The 16617-nt window shown below is 38.8% G+C and overlaps 1 protein-coding gene across 1 annotated transcript in view; it reads left to right on the top strand.

The window, feature by feature from the left end:
• LOC124554822 (protein Daple) overlaps window positions 1-16617 on the top strand; it is a 188558-nt gene that overhangs the window by 156567 nt on the left and 15374 nt on the right. The window contains exon 22 of the mRNA XM_047128485.1: window positions 3409-3527. Coding sequence (XP_046984441.1) covers window positions 3409-3527 — 119 coding nt within the window. The remainder of the gene's footprint in view (window positions 1-3408; window positions 3528-16617) is intronic.

Here is a 16617-nt window from a genome sequence, read left to right as displayed (position 1 = left end):
TTCCTGAAGTAGAATGAAGGTGACAAAGAAGAAGTAGAGGCCATTGCAGTAAGTTTTGCAGCTACTGTGCAAGGAATTATTATTGCCAGGAACTACTTTTCCTCTTTTAAGGTAGATGAGTCAGTTCTAACAAACATCAACCAACTGGAGCAATAGCTGTGTTCTGTGTAAAGTGTGATGAGATTATATATATCTGTGTGTGTGTGTGTGTGTGTGTGTGTGTCCTGTATTTCAATTTGTAGCAGATTATTGGCGAGTTTGTATGTAATTAAATAGCTCGTTAAATCACCTAAGCAGCTTCAGTCATGATTCTGGGTCACTCCTTCCATGTACATAGGCAAAACCCTCATTTAAGGGAATTTTGGTTCCCAGAGACTCATTAAAAAGGTATTTGGCTGTAGTTAGTTTCTTGCACATTTCATGAAGAATAATTGTAATCTCTCAGTATCATGTGGACCCAGTCAGACTCTTAAGCTACTTGTGGCCTTTTTTCCATATAGTGGTTGATACTTAATCTCTTCAGTTCCACTAGTAGGAAAGCTGGTTTATCCATTAAATGTTTGTCACATGTAATCACATGACCTACAAGGTCAAGAAAATGTAATTATTTTTAATAAGTAATGACTGGATTTTCCAAAAAGTTGTGTGTCATATATGACACACGTGAAACGTTACAAAATACTGGAAAGTATTATCATGGTTCTGCAAGGAGGTAATATTCCATTACCAGTTTATTGACAATAAAATAGGGTTGGTTCAAGATAGACAGGACACAATTAAATGAATAGAAACACTTGCTGAACCTCGACATTATTTTACTGTTCTTCTGCTGCTTGAATGTGAAGCTGGGTGGCAGTAAACTGCTGTCTCACTGCACTTTCTCCACCTTTTAGTTACTTATTCTTGATGTGCTTTCTTCATAATGCTGAATAGGATTCCATTGATGTTTTTTCATTAATTGTAATTAGACATCAGAAATCTGCATCTTCCAACAGGTCAGTCACTTGCAATGATAAGATCCAGTTTATATTCACTAACTGCAATCATTACAGTTTTATTTCAAGTGATGAGGGCAATTGAAAGTCGTATATAATAGGTGCAGATTGTTTTAATGATTGCTTGTAATTTTTACACAGATGCAACTGCATGACAGTAGTGGATAGTGCTGCCTCACTTACTTCTTATTTAATGTGTGTTGCTTCCTTGTTTGCAGTAGGTTGTGAGTGAGATGTGAATGTCTGCAGTGTTGCAGTAGTATTAGGAAGTGTTAATTCATGATTTTAAGATACATTAGAAGAGTGGAAATGGAAAATATTTTGAGTGCTATTTTTTTCACAAAGTGTGTTCTCAGTACTCTGTTGCATGACTCTTGACTTGATTCATGTGCCAAACCATGAACAAAGTCTTTCAGACACACGTTAGTAGATGGCGCATAGACTTTGTGCCAAGCTGTGCTTCCCTCTAGAGTTCAAAAATTTAAAAGATATGGGAAGTGGTTTTTGTTGATTACAGTTCTACCAGTTAAAAGCGTAACACTGTATTTCTGTACTTGTATTATCATAAATAAAATGTAGTGCATCAGTATTAATTGCATTTGGAGCAAAAACTTACTTTCTGGTATTTTGCCAAAACCTGGCATTTTTTAGTCCATAGCTGTGCATAAATTACAAGTTGATTCATGAAAAGAAGAAAACAGCGACCATTCACCATTAATAATGCTGTTTATTTACACAAATAGCCCTACTACTGGTTTCAAACTGATGGGTCATCTTTAGACAGCTGTTCATGTTTATATTACATATTTTGTTGTTGTTTACATTATTTTATTCTTGTACCAGAAACCTATATATTATATACACAGTTGTGACTATATTACTTTTGCCAAAACTTTGCCACTTACAGTGCATTTTCTGCTACTTGAGGAAGTTCATTTTCTGTGTGGGAGGCTGGACACGGTCGGCATGGAAGTCTCTGATAAACAACATCTTGATCAGTGTAGCCCCATCTTGCCAAACTCCAGATCTCAGTCTGTTCTGGGACTTCCAGATCATCCATTTCTCATCATAGCCAGTAGGTAGGATTTTTGAAACTCTATTCCAGCCAGAGGGAAGGTAGGTCGTAGCCCTCCATAGTTGCAACCTAGCTTTTTCAGGAGTGGTTCGAAGTGCCGTTGATGTTCTTAAGAAACCCCTCCTTGATTTCAGTCATTGTGGGTGAGGTTCGTGCCCATACAGAGGATGCGTTCTCTCAAGCTCCACTCCCTTTATTTCCTCATTCACGACTGTTTCTCTTTGAAAAGGAGCTGCTGCTGTTCCTGTGAGGTGATAAAGCCATTGTCTGTGTGAGATTTAAATCAATCTGTTGTGATACTGCAGGTGTCATTGAGAGCTATGTCCACCTGTGTGGCATGTATTGAATTATACCAAGTAGGACATACAGAGGTTTGTAGAGTTTCAGGTTGACTACCCCACTGTGATCTGGTCAGTTTCCCTAGAAGATTGTTCCTGGTGGAAGCTTATGAGTTGCAGTTCATGTAGTGCTTCTTGAAACTAAGAGATCTATCAGGTGTCACTCCTAGGTATTTTGGGGTCTCATGGTGTTCCAGTTCAACACCTGACCATGCTATCTTTAATTTCAACTAGCTTCCCTGTTTCTCAGATAAAAACTCACACACTTGTGAGATTTGGTTTAAGTTGGTTTGTGTTGTTGTATCTGTAAAGTTCTTTAAGGGCATCTGTGAGGGTGTTCTCAACTGATTCAAAATCTGTGCTCTGGGTGGCTAGAGTAAGGCCATCAGCACAAATTAGTTTCTGAGAACAAAATAGCCATCAACTAATGTGAACACCACCACATGTAATATAAGCATGAATATCTATCTGAAGATGAAGCTGTTGATCCGAAACTGTGTAACAGCGCTATAGTATTATTAACAGTGTCTGGTTGCTGTTTTCTTCTTTGTTGGAATCAATTTGTAAAAACTTCCTTATTGGCACTTGGAACCAGTCAGTTTCCTGGTATGCCACTTAGCACACTCTTAATAATGTATTTATTTTGTAATTTGTCTTTTTATTTTTCACTGTAATGCCATGAGCAACATAATTCTGTAGTATCAAAATACCTGATCACTTTTTTTCTATAAAAATCAGTTATTCTGTTGCCATTATCCATCAACTTTTTATTTACAGTATCTGCTCCCAATTGCAGACAAGATCTGTGACTCTAAGAATGGAAAGATTTTTGTAATTAGTAACTCTTCCATGTCTTCGTATGCATGAAGTGGCACTCGCCACTGTCTTGCAGACCTATCACTTGGGTACTGCAGTCTGAAATAAAAGAGTTCAAAATTGCATTTTTCATCAAAATGATTCAATTATGTATGTCTTCTAATTTTACTTATAACATTTTCAGGTACACTCGCTGACAATTTTACGGATAACACACTGAGCTTAGGAACAGCTGGAACTAGGAGAGCTGTGTATTACACAGAAGAAAGTAATGGTGTAAAGGAATCTGGAAATGAAAGCTATGTAAGAAATTTGAATAAATATTTTCCATAGGTTATTGATGCACTATTTTTGCTGGTAAACTGGTTATTCATACAGAATTTATGTTTCTTACCTACCTCTTGAAGAGTGAAAACCTTCCACACAAAATATTCCCCTCTTAGTGAGCAGACTTAGCACCATACTTACCTTGATAATCAGTAAAGGAAAATTCAGGATAGCTATTATGTTTATAGAATTATAGATCACTTGTCTTGAAAACAGTGTGCAATTGACCCAGAAAATGAACTATTTTAGCAGGAACTTATGAGTTTTGGCCATAACTGACCTATTTTAGATCATAAAATGGATGCAGTAGATCGCTTTTCACCAAATAGAAGATGTGCTGAGCAGCACACACAACCTACGCCATATCCATTCTCATCATTCTCCTGCTCCCAACCCCCTTGCCTTAAGGGCATGTTGAACAGTCGAGCACTAGACTTGTCCTACACATATCCCTCCACCTATTCCAATCCTATTATTAGCATTTATGATGCCATCAAAGACAATCTCCCATCATGACATCCATTACGTATATTCATTCCCCTGTTACCATTCCACATAAGTATTTCATGGGTATGACCATGAACAAACTATCCACTCAGATAAATATCTGGTGAGAAACTATTGCCAAAAGCTAGATAGACCACTGAGTGGTAGAGCTTGCTTATAATATAATGTGGTTAGCTTTAATTTCTGCTTCACAAGCTGAGCAGGGTGTATACGACCCGGGAGATGCGGGAAAAAGCCAGGAATTTTTTCATCCGGGACAAAACCGGGAAAAACCCGGGATATTTTTAGAATTCTGGGAATTTTTCATTGTTTGAGTTATCAGTTAAATTTTTGTAATTTTAACTGGTGAGAATCGATACTCTAACAAAGGATATTACTGTAGCCCGCTACTGCAGAATAATACTTCAACAATAAAACATAAACGAGAGAAAAAACGAAAATAACTTAAATTGCAAAGGAAGTGCGCCATATACGATGACGACACGCAGTGCTCATGAAAGCGTCTGCCGATTGAAAATGTGTCAAAGGCTTTAGGAAGACTATGCAGTGCTTCATAACAACAAATTGCCTCCAATGAGCGTGAAGTCGCAACTGTTTACATTCGACTTGTTTTAGCACTTACGCGCAGGCTCATGCGCATGCTCACTTGAGTCACGTTTGAGTAGTAGATCCTCCCACTTCCGGCTACAGGAATGTGGCTGTTGGCTGTGCAAGCAGTCGCAGCAAGCAGCTAGATGTTACCAGGAAAAGGGGGTGCCAAATTCACATTCTTTAGGAAAAAAAACTTGTTTCACAAAGTGCCTAGCATCCAGCACACGTTTGTCTATCAATTATTCATATGATTTTGAAATGCTTCGCTTTTGGTTTTTGAACAATTTTGAACACATTTTAAGTTGATTTCTGAATAAATCATAAGTTGACTTTTGAATGCATGCATAGTGTACTTGATGTCTCTGTCAGGAGAATCCTCGTCGCATCTAGAAATAAACTTTCCGCAGACAAAAGGGGGCAAGGCAATACGAGCTGAGGGAGTAAAGCCGAACGGATGAATGCCAATCACTGTCTGATTATGTGGTTGATTGCATTTGCGAATGATGAGCATTGTTATAATTACTAGCGAAATCCATAGATTCAGACTACCAGAATGGAAATAAACGACTAACGGGAATAACAAGTGAGAAAGATTATGTATTATCTTCTCGGTGTATCCAAGAAAATGAAATTTTGACAGAAATTTTTTGGTCAGATCGTTACACTAGTAAGGACCAGTTGTACAGTCCCCGGCTAGCAGACGTGTAAGTTCTATTCTGGAAGTAACGCGGAAAATGTGTTGTTCGAACACGTAATAACCCCTAACCAGAAAATAATCGCGGGATAACTAAACCTGTGATTCTGACAGGGTTAGTGAAGTTAATCAGTGAACAAATTTTGACAATGGCAGCAATAGCTTCAGAATTGGTGATGACAAGATTGTTAGAACGAGGAAGGAGAAGAAACAGGGGCATCACACAAATTATGGAAGAATAACACGATTCCAAATTTATATAAAAATTTCGTAATACTACTTTTCGATCTCATGCTTGAGAAGCTGGTGCGTTTGAATGAAATGTGAAACTATTTCCTAACATAAAGCTTTGTGCTTGTAGTAGGGCTAATAGGCATTTGATATTGTTACTTCGTGGATTATATTCTGTCGTGTTATAAAAATGGCCATTTGTGCCAAAACAGTCTCGTTTATTTGGTGTGTTACAAAATTGCTGCCATATTAGAATGGCCTATTTTGTTTTATCTAGCAGACAGTGACAAAATAGACGTAATCAGATCGAGAAACCACACCAGTCTTTTGTATTATTTGTATTAACAGCTTTTTCAGTATTAGATAATGACATTTCAATTTTTCATGTAGCAAAACGTTTGACGAACTTTGATGAGGTAATAGATTCTTTAGCAGAAAGGAAAGCAAACCATGTAAAGCTGTAGCAAGATTAGAGAGAAAAAAATGCTAGGAGCTAAGGTTTGAAGAAATGTGTAATTTCTTGCTTATCTCTTGTCAAAAAAATGGCTCTGAGCACTATGGGACTTAACTTCTGAGGTCATCAGTCCCCTAGAACTTAGAACTACTTAAACCTAACTAACCTAAGGACATCACACACATCCATGCCCGAGGGAGGATTTGAACCTGCGACCGTAGCGGTCACGCGGTTCCAGACTGTAGCGCCTAGAACTGCTCGGCCACCCCGGACGGCCTATCTCTTGTCAGTATTGGTTTTATATATCCTATATTTAATTTTATGTCACACAAAATAACAAATTATTAACTAATAGGCATTAAAGAGTTCAGATTTTCTGAAGAGTTCTTGTTTGCTCGACTACAAATAATCCCATCTGCTATTAATTGCGAGATTTTTTTAAGAGGTGGCAGGCTGTCAAACCGGCCGACTGGGAGCAGGAGAGGCACCACAGGACACATTTCAATTTTCACTCGCCTGAATATAGTTCAGACGTGCGGTAGAAAAATGCTTTATGAAGAGGCATGGCACTGCACTTTGGCATACTTAAGACCAAATAATATGTCTTGCATTTCCTCGTATACATATGTTTTATGTTTCAGACTTTTCATAAAGATGTGCGCTACAAGATGAACATTTTTGAAAATTATATTTTTTTTAGTATTGACTCGGTTCGCAAATGTCGTAGACCCGGGGCTGATGCGCAGAGCTGTCTGCACTGTAGTGGGTAGTCTCCACATGATCCGTGTTTACATTTAGTGATTTTGCTGTTTTCCCTTCGTTTACTCTCACGTCAAATGAAAACAAAACGGATATCTGTGGCTGGGAGCTATCAGGTGAATTAAAACACATTCACATAATTATGGAAGGCTAAAATATGTCATTAGTTTCAGATTTTATTTTATTTCCACCTTTCTGACAGTCAAGCATTAATTGCCTTGCGGAACAATGAAGTTATTTTTGTCTGTTTGCCAAAGAAATTTGACTTGTATTAACCTTTTTCCGCAGAGGCAGTCAATGTATTTGAAATGAAATGTTTAATTCCAGAGTACTGGCTAGTTTCAACAGTTCGCTGCATTTCAAGTGCACGTTTTCATTTTCCAGCACGTATGGCATTATGTCATAATAAAGAACCAAACATGATATGATACAGTACTGGAACTCCAAGAAAATTTACATCCCGAAAACCACACTGAAAAGCTTAATATCAAGTCGAGGTCTACTTCATTGGGAATCTGGACATACGAATGTGCACTTTAAGTATGCACTTTAAATGTGCACATTTTAATATTGTTCACAGAATTCCGATGCTCTTGCAGTATCCTCTGATGTCTTGTTTCTTTTATGACATAATGTATGATCTTTCAATGTTTTACACGTACGTACATACGGGTTTCCTACGTCATGATAGCTACCCAAGCGCGGTGTCGCCTGTTATCTGCGCTTTCTGGAAACTGCTGAAACAAATGTATTTCTAACAGGTCGCGAGAAAATATTGCGAATAGTGGTTTGAAAAGCGTTACTTTCAAAGTAAATATCCTTTTACGTAAGTTGAACTATGTGCAAGAATGTACCATGAATTTATTAAATCACAGAGCATTTGACTCTTATTTAAAAATCAACTATTTGATGACACGCCATTTAGAAGAATTTTGAACCCTTAAGATCAGAAATTTATGTCTTTATCAAAAATTTTACTAGCACATTTGTGTGATATATCTTAAAGTGTAACACGCGCAAAAAATATCAACAGTATATGCAAAAGCTTAGCTTCTCTTGCAGCTTGAGAACAATATTATATGTGAAAACTTTGCTTTTCTTCTAGCAACACTATGTATGTTAATTTAAACTATTGACTTTCCCTGTTTGTGTGTTCATGCTACTTAACAGTGATGTTGCTGTTGGCAGACTACATCACATGTCCTATGCTCTGAATATCCGCTGTGATCGGCTGGTGAGATCACGTGACATGAGCTACGAACGGCCTACAAAAGCGCATCGAAATCTCGATTTCAATGCTTCGGAAAGTAATATGCGGTGTTTGGTGGAATTCCAGTGTATACTTTCATAATACGAAAATACGCAGTGTGCATGTTGCTGCACATCAAAGATGTTTCCAAAATGTGTCTTTTCCCTGAGTTTCGTTTTCTAAAGTGCCGGGAAATTGTACCCCCGTGTATAAAACCATAACCATTCAAAGGATTGATAAGGGAAAATATACTGTCACTCGGGAGAAAGTGTATTTTTAACTGGGAAATCCGGGAAAAATCCGGGAATTTTTTTTCCTTGTCCCCGTATACACCCTGCTGAGGCATTTATATTCTTCTCATGAACACTGGCTTTACTGAATTGCACAAGTGAGAATCTTTTCAACCTATCCTTCACTCTCGTAACCCCCTGCTCTCAATCTACTGCTTCCCATCTTCCCTCTCACTATCATCCAGCTAATTCCAAACTTCTGTTCACACAGCTTACTCGCGTGTGCCTCTTTTGGATGATGGATATGTGCCACACTGTATTTTGTGCCACACTGTCTTATATTCAAAAATTCAGTTCTCTTCACTGGTAAACACTGTAAAAATAAAAATAACCCACTGCATTAATTGGAATCTGTTTCAAAACTTACTGAGAAACATGGACACAGATCTCTCTCTGGTAATTGGTTAACTCTTTGGAGACCACCTTAACACTCATTTTCCTCAACTGCAAATGCCCAGTAATGATTTTGTACACAGATATTTTGTCCATCTGTAATCTGAACATTTAATAAATATCAATATTGAAAAATTCCACTTACTTTACTTTGTCCTTGCTTTTGATTGTTGATTGGCATCCATAATTTAGTTCTTGCACCACCTTCTCCCAATATTTCTTTGAAAGTTTGCATTATCACAGTTTTGAGAGGCAATAATTCCCAAGGAACTGCTGATATGTTGGGAGTGTCTAATCGGTTGAATTTACCAAGCTCCCACAAAAGTTGATGGTGTATTGTTGCTCAGTGGACAGTTGCATATTGTGCTTATACTAAATATGACAAAAGGGGTTTAAGTTTTTGCCACTCCTGATCAAGTTAGAAATCAATGATGGTTGATCTTGGATGCATTTTGAAGCTGGTATTCCACCATCATCAGCTCTACCCAGAACACACTGTGGCTAATAGGAGTGCCAGAATAAAGGGGTTGAATTAGTTTGTGGATAGACTTTGTGTGTACAGGAGGTGGTTCAGAGAATTCTCTAGTCATGCAGGAATATTTCAGGAGCACACGTGAATTAATTGTCCTGTGTAGATTTGTGTATGACCTTATAATTGGATGCACATGTATCAATGAGTGTAAAGTCATGTTACACAATTTCTTTTACATTCTTGAATGTTATTGTAACCCACAAATATAGGACATAGATAAATGTTGTTTTTCAGATGGAGAATGTGTGACATTCAGTATGTAATGTTCTACAAATCCTCCTCGACACTTTTGTGAATTGGATGTGCTTGTTGTAAGACCTTCATAATCCATGGGTATAATTTTCCTTCGACTTATTTACATTAGGTTATAGCAAGGATATTGCTGAGATCAAGAAAATTACAGATATTGTGCTATTAAGAGAGAGGAATGTGGTGGTAGTAACCTCAAGGAAACTGGATATTGTTCAGAAATTCAGTCTATATGTTTTCAGTTGACTCAAAATTCTGAAATTACATCTTTAGAATTAACTAAGGGGTCCAATAAAATCTACTGAAACCTTTTTGACTCATTGTTAAGTATGACTCAAAATGTGCCTATACCTTTTGTCACATTAAAATTATTTTCATATGGGATCAGCTGAATACATTATGAATGTTCTGCATACTCCAGTTGAGTATATTCATTTCACAGTAGCAGCAATGAAATAATGCTGCATGTTCTTTGTCAAGTGTTTCCATTGCTGTCACTGTGTTTCATGATAACTTGTTCTTTACATATATCTGCATTGATACTCCATGGTATGATACTGAAAAGCTCTAAGCAGCAAATGAACAATGGAAGAAGTAAAGGTAAACACTTGCCATATAGCTGATGCATTGAGGAACAGTATACAGGCACGTAAATGAGTTAAACAATGTGCTCTCTCAGAGCTAACTACATATATAGGACACACACACAGCTTCATTCTCTGTGAGAGAAAAGAGGTGTCTGGGATGGGAAATTGAGGGTAAGGAGGGTCATGGCCAGATAGAAGAGAGGGGCAGCTAGGGAATGGATATAAATCCAATACCTGCAAACTTGACCTGCTGTTGGGGTGTTGGCAGGGATTGTTGCATGTGTTACTTGATGGAGTAGGAGGTGTGAATTTGATGGAAGGGAAGACGGGAGTGGCAGTATAAAACAGAGGAAGTGGAGACCATGAAGCAATGTATGAGGTCTGTTCAGAAAATACCGGAATGTTTATAATTTCATGCGGTTGGCTACCCTGCACGTCTGTGTTTAATGTGTAACTACCGGAAATTTCATTGTTGTATGTCTGTTAATTATTGTTCAGTGCTGTATTGAGCAGAATGTTCTGTCTCACAGTTTGCAAATTTTGAGATGTCAGAGTTAGAGGAGCAATTTGTCTGCATTAACTTTTGCGTGAAACTCAATAAAACCTTTACAGAGACACACCAAATTATGCAGGAAGCCTACGGTGGTGAGTGTTTAACCCATACTTGGCATTGCGGATGATTCACACAGTTTAAAAATGGCCTGACAGAAGTTAAAGATGACCTCTCGTACAGGATGCCCTTCAATGTCTACCGATGATGCTCAAGTCAGGAACATCAATGAAATTGTGTGTGCCAATCGAAGACTGATTATCCAAGAGATTGGAGAAGAATGTCACATTTGAGTTGTATTATGTCATGAAAGCATGGCACAGCATCTTGGAATGCATCGTGTTGCTGCTAAGTTTGTCCAATGGCTCATTAGTCAAGACCAGAAATACCTTTGCCTCACAGTCTGTGAAGAGCTTTTGGATCAAGATGTTCATAAGAGAATCATAACTGGTGATGAAACATGGATCTACGGCTATGCTGTTGAGACCAAGTTTCAATCTTCACAATGGGTCGGGAGAGGTTCTTCAAGACCAGAAAAAGCTTGTCAGGTCAGATCAAGTGTCAAAGGCATGCTGATAGTTTTCTTTGACTTTGAAGGATTAGTTCATCATGAATTTGTGCCACAGGGAAAACTGTTAATCGATGATACTATCGGGATGCATTGCGACGCCTGTGAGAAAATGTGAGAAGGAAACAGTGCGATATGTGGGAAGACAATTCATGGCTCTTGCATCACAATAATGCACCCGCACATTCATGCCTGTTGTTGCATGACTCAAACCAGCAAGAGGTGTACCGGGACTACTTCCGGAAGTGGAAACAGCTTTAGGAGCAGTGTATCAATTGTGGAGGAGAGCATTTTAGAGGAGGCCATGCACAATAAGTAAAAGGTAAGTGTAGAAAAATTTTGTGCACAAGATTCCAGAATTTTTTGAACAGACTTCGTATTTGTGTACAGAGTAAGTGATTGGTGGGTCAGCCTAGAGTGAGGTGCGGGAAAGGGAATGCATGGATGGAGGTAGGTGTTGGAGAGACATCACCAGAGGTTAATGCCAAGCGATTTGTGCGTTTGAAGCATATTTTGTAAGGACAAGTTCTATCTAATAAATGAAAAGTGCTAGTTTGCTTTCATTCTACTGTATTAATTTTATTTTGTTAACCAGTTTTCGGCTTACAAGGCCATTTTTAGACATTTACTGATGTCTGAAGGTGACCTTGTAAGCTGAAAACCGGTTAACACTATAAAAGTAATGCTTCTTTGGAACTAATTCATGTGGTTTGAGAATTAGGAGTATGTCTGGATATGGCATATGGGAGATCTGTACGTGGACTAGGTTTTGGGGATAATGCTTGTCAGTGAAATGCTTTGTTAGACTATACAGAGAGATGTCTTAGTGTGGGAGGGATGGCAGCTATTGAAGTGTGCATATGGTAGATAGGTTTTTTTATATATAAAATGCTATTTTTTTTATACATGGTTTATATATTTTATAAGGATGAAGGTTTTGTAGAATCATCCAAGAGATGGAGATCAACGTACAGGAAAGTGGTATGCTGAGTTTAAGGGCCAGGCGAAATGGATAGGTGATAAGTTGTTGACTATAGCATGTCTTAGCCCTGAGTGTGTATCATGAAGATATAATCAATGTCCATGAACCACACAAGGGATGTAGGATATTGGCTAATTGGGAAGAAATTTCCTAGGTGGAAATAGTAAAATAGCCAGTATTGCTTGCAAGTTGAAGGTAGAGCTCACCATATGTAGCATTGTTGAGAGGACCATTTGTGGAACTTTCATACAGGGTCATGTGGATGATCTGAATCAGGGGCTCAGCTGGTTCTGCAACTGTGTAGGCTGCAGATTCCTTGACTTGTACTGTGGGATGGAGAGGTGTCAGAATCTACACAATAGATTGGGGGTTCACTACACACTTCAGGTAGCTACATAGGTGGTGGAGCTACATGGGTAGTTGGGCTGTGTAGAGAGGGCTGGACAGTTTTTTAGGTTATAAGGTCTCTGAGAAGTTTAAGCAGGGATACATTCTCAAAGGATTCAGATCAAACACAGAATGAGGGTAGACCTAGGAAACATTAGTGTTTTAGTTGTAAATTGTCGTAGCTGTGTTGGTGAAGAACCAGAGCTCCAAGCACTCATGAAAAAACACTGAAGCAGATGTTGTTACAGGCAATGAGAGCTTGCTAAAGCCCAAGATAAGTTTACTTGAAGTTTTTATCAACAACCTAACAGTTTTCTTAAATAATGGATTAAATTCAGATGGTTGGGGCATGTTTGTTGCTTTTAGAAGTAGTTTATCTTGTACTGAATTTAAAGTAGATAAATGCTATGAGTTAGTATGCTTAAAGGTTATGTTTGACAACCAGGATAAATTAATAATTGCTTCCTCTTACTAACCCCACTGACTGAGATGATATAGTTGCTGAAAGGCTCAAGGAAACTTGAGTCTCATTTCAAGTAGGTACCCAACTCGTACAATTATAGTTGGAGGTGACTTCAATCTATCCTCAATATATTGGTGAAAATACATGGTTAAAGTTGGTAGTAGGCATAAAAAATCATTTGAAATTATACTAACTGCTTTATTTCAAGAGCCTGTGTTGTAACCAGGCAAAACGACTTTCGTTCGGCCACACCTATGGGTTCATTGATTGCTCTCGGAGGAGGCTCATCACACGAAAACATATGAAATATTAGTTCACTGTATTACATAAATAAATTGGCACAGGAATCCCAAATAATTTACAACTGTCATGGACTAGCAAAGCACCACTTGATGCACTAATTAACAAATTGTTTCCTGCAGAACGATGTTCAACATTAACAATGCTACAAGTTTGTCTAAAACTTTGACTGTCATGTTAGTCCTATACTGTGATGCTGACTCCTTCAGATGAGGTCACAAACTGGGGAGAGCTCTTGCATGTGTGCTGTTGCTGAGAGGGAGGCTTGGTCGTTTTGAGTGCCTCTCATATTTCATTGTGGATTGCAGCAAGCCCTTGCTAATGTCTGTCTGTGATATCAATTTATGTTGCCGACTTTGCTGTGGCTCCACAATCTCTGGGCGATAAGACATTGGAGACATAAGCGGCAGTGGTGACTGCAATAGTATAAGCGGGGGCGTCCACCTCCATGGGCACCACAGTATGATGCCAGCAGTGACAGGTGGCAAGATGGCTGCAACTGCATATGAGGATGCCAGTGATGTGCTAGGTCTGTGGGCAAACATTCTGCAGCAGAATCACTGACATACACGTAAGTGCAGTGCTGCTGGTATCGTAGCCACCGCAGTGACCCAGCAGAACCATGGGCAATTTATGAGGAGTGTCCGAGTTCTTTGGTAATGTCTTCACATTCCCAATGCTGCCTCTTGCCAAAGACTTTGTAAAAGACTTCCTCCTCCAGGTGTAACTTTGTCCGATGTTGCGGAATGAATTTTTTCTGCAGCAGCCACTGAAAATGTAATGGTATATCATGCCTTCTAGCACATAACAATTCTGCCAGTGACTTCCCGTCACTTGTCAAAGAGGGGTAGGAGGACAGAAAAATATTTGAGTGACTGCTCCCATGTGTGGGAGCTACAGAATTTCTCTATATGACTTTTGAATGTTCAAACGAACTGCCATTGATGGCACGAAACTGTTAGAAAGTGACTACTGTGAATTATGGACCATTGTCTGAGACAGTGACCTCAGAAAGACCTTAAAAAAAAAGACAAAGCCAATACCTTACTTGCAGTAGTTGTATATGTCATGGGAACAACAAAAGGAAACTTACTGTAAGCACCTACCACTAACAACCATCATGTGCTCCAGAATGGACCTGCAAAAAGCAACATGAATGTGCTGCCATGGTCCAAACAGATGTGACCACTGAAAAAAGCATTGCGGCATAGATGACTGATTCTCCACACAAAGTTTGCAACAAGCGGTCATTTGTTCAATCTGAGCATCCACGCCGTGCCAAGTACAATGATGGTGGCCAAGTTGTTTTGTGTGAACTGTGCTCCAGTGACCTTGGTGCAATCAAGATAAGACTTCCTGCTGTACGGATTGAGGAATCACAACACATGTCATCATTCTCTATCTGCAATAGGAAAACACCTGATCACTCAGAAAGCACGTGATGGTGCGGAAAATAGCAGTGTGGTATGGGGTGGAGAATTTCTTTCAAACTGTATGGCCACCCATGGCGCACATATTCCTAACCGACCTGAAGAGCTGCATTGGTAGCAGTGACTGCAGCAAATCACTGAAAGTTGAGAGGAAAATTTTGAAGACATTCAATATTCTGAGAATCAATCTGAAAACATGATTCATCAGATGAATCAAATGCTGTATTGAAACTGACTGCTAACTAAGACAACATGTGAGCATTCGAATGTTGGGCAGCGGCTCCGTACAACAACTCATGCTGATAAATAGACAATATCAGAGCCCACTGTTGCATTTTTTGTGCTTTGTTGAATGCCGATGATCTGTCAGCAAATAGAACGTCTGATTGTACAAATACTGGTGTAATTTTGTAACACCATGGGTAATGGTGAATGCCTTTTTTTCAGTGTCCCTATGACTGATTGGAGATCCTTAATGTTACAGGGCACTGATAGATCTCTAATTGCAGCCAAGTGCAATGTAGTTGAATGTATAGTTTGTGTATTTATTGCATGACCAACATAGTTCAGTTCTTCCTGGCTGAAGAAGGACTTTTCCATATTGTGCTTTAAGCCAGCACCAGAAAGAACTTTAAACACACAGTCTGAATTTGCTAAATCTTCAGCAGGTGTACCACCTGTGACCTTAATATCGTCCAAATAGTTTGTACAAGAAGGGGCTTTGCTGTTAACTGCTCCAGAAACTACTGAAAAATTGCAGGAGCTGAAGCATTTCCAAATGTAGTCTTTGAAACTGAAACAAATCTGAGTGAGTGTTTATCACAAAGTATTGCTTAGACTGTTCATCCAGTGGTAACTGTACATATGCCTCTCACAAATCTATCCGTGAAAAGTATTTACCCTATCCCAAATTGTCCATCAATTGCTGCTGATCTGAAAGAGAAAAAGAATCCAATACAGTGCATGGGTTTAGCATTGCCTTAAAGTCAGCACACAACTGTAAATCACCTGAAGGGCTCTTCAGAATAACCAAGTGATGCTCATTGGCTTACAGAAAAGGGGTTTGAAAACCCCATTGTCTTGCCATCTTTGCAATTCACGAGCAACTTGCTCACATATTGCATGGGGGCAAGTCATGTGCAAAAAAATCATGGCTGTGCATTGTGATGTGCACATCAGAGTCTGTTGTCCTTCCTATACCCAGTTCAAATAGTTCCTTGTAGTTACTACACAAGTCAAAACGTTAGTGTGAGACACTGAAAGACTGATTTTTAACACATCATTCTGAATGTACAAATTAAACAAATCAAATAAATCTAACCTAAATATGTTTACACTATTTTTAGAATTGAGTACATGAAAAGAAATACACTTTATCACTCCCTGGAAAGTTTCTGGCAAACTACACATACCAAGGACTGAAATTTCTTGTCCATTGTAGGCAGACAAAATAGAAGTATGCTGCTATATGGTGGACTCCATATTTTGGCACAAGTGTCTTTATTTATCAGGAAAACAGAAGCACCAATGTCCAGTTAAGACTTAATGGCCTTGTGTTCCACTTTTAAATGAACAAAAAGTTTGTTTGTTTGTCTGTGTATATCAGCAGAAGAGTTCCATGATGCGGAAGTACTTGGTTCAGTGATATGATGTGTAGTCTGTACATTTGTTGACAGCACAGTTGTTGTCACCGTGCAAAGCACGATGGTGGCTGTCACCTATGCCCTGCCTGCCACATAAACACAGAGTTTGATTGTGGCCTTCACCTCCACATTGAAAGCAACTAGCTTTATGGCACTGACAGTTTTACTGTACATGCCTTGAAAAACTCTGACAAGATGATTCTCACA

This window comes from Schistocerca americana, chromosome X, assembly GCF_021461395.2.
Source record: "Schistocerca americana isolate TAMUIC-IGC-003095 chromosome X, iqSchAmer2.1, whole genome shotgun sequence".
NCBI lineage: Eukaryota > Metazoa > Arthropoda > Insecta > Orthoptera > Acrididae > Schistocerca > Schistocerca americana.
The sequence above is the reverse complement of the archived record's forward strand: the minus strand, read 5'-3'. Positions and strand labels throughout refer to the sequence as shown.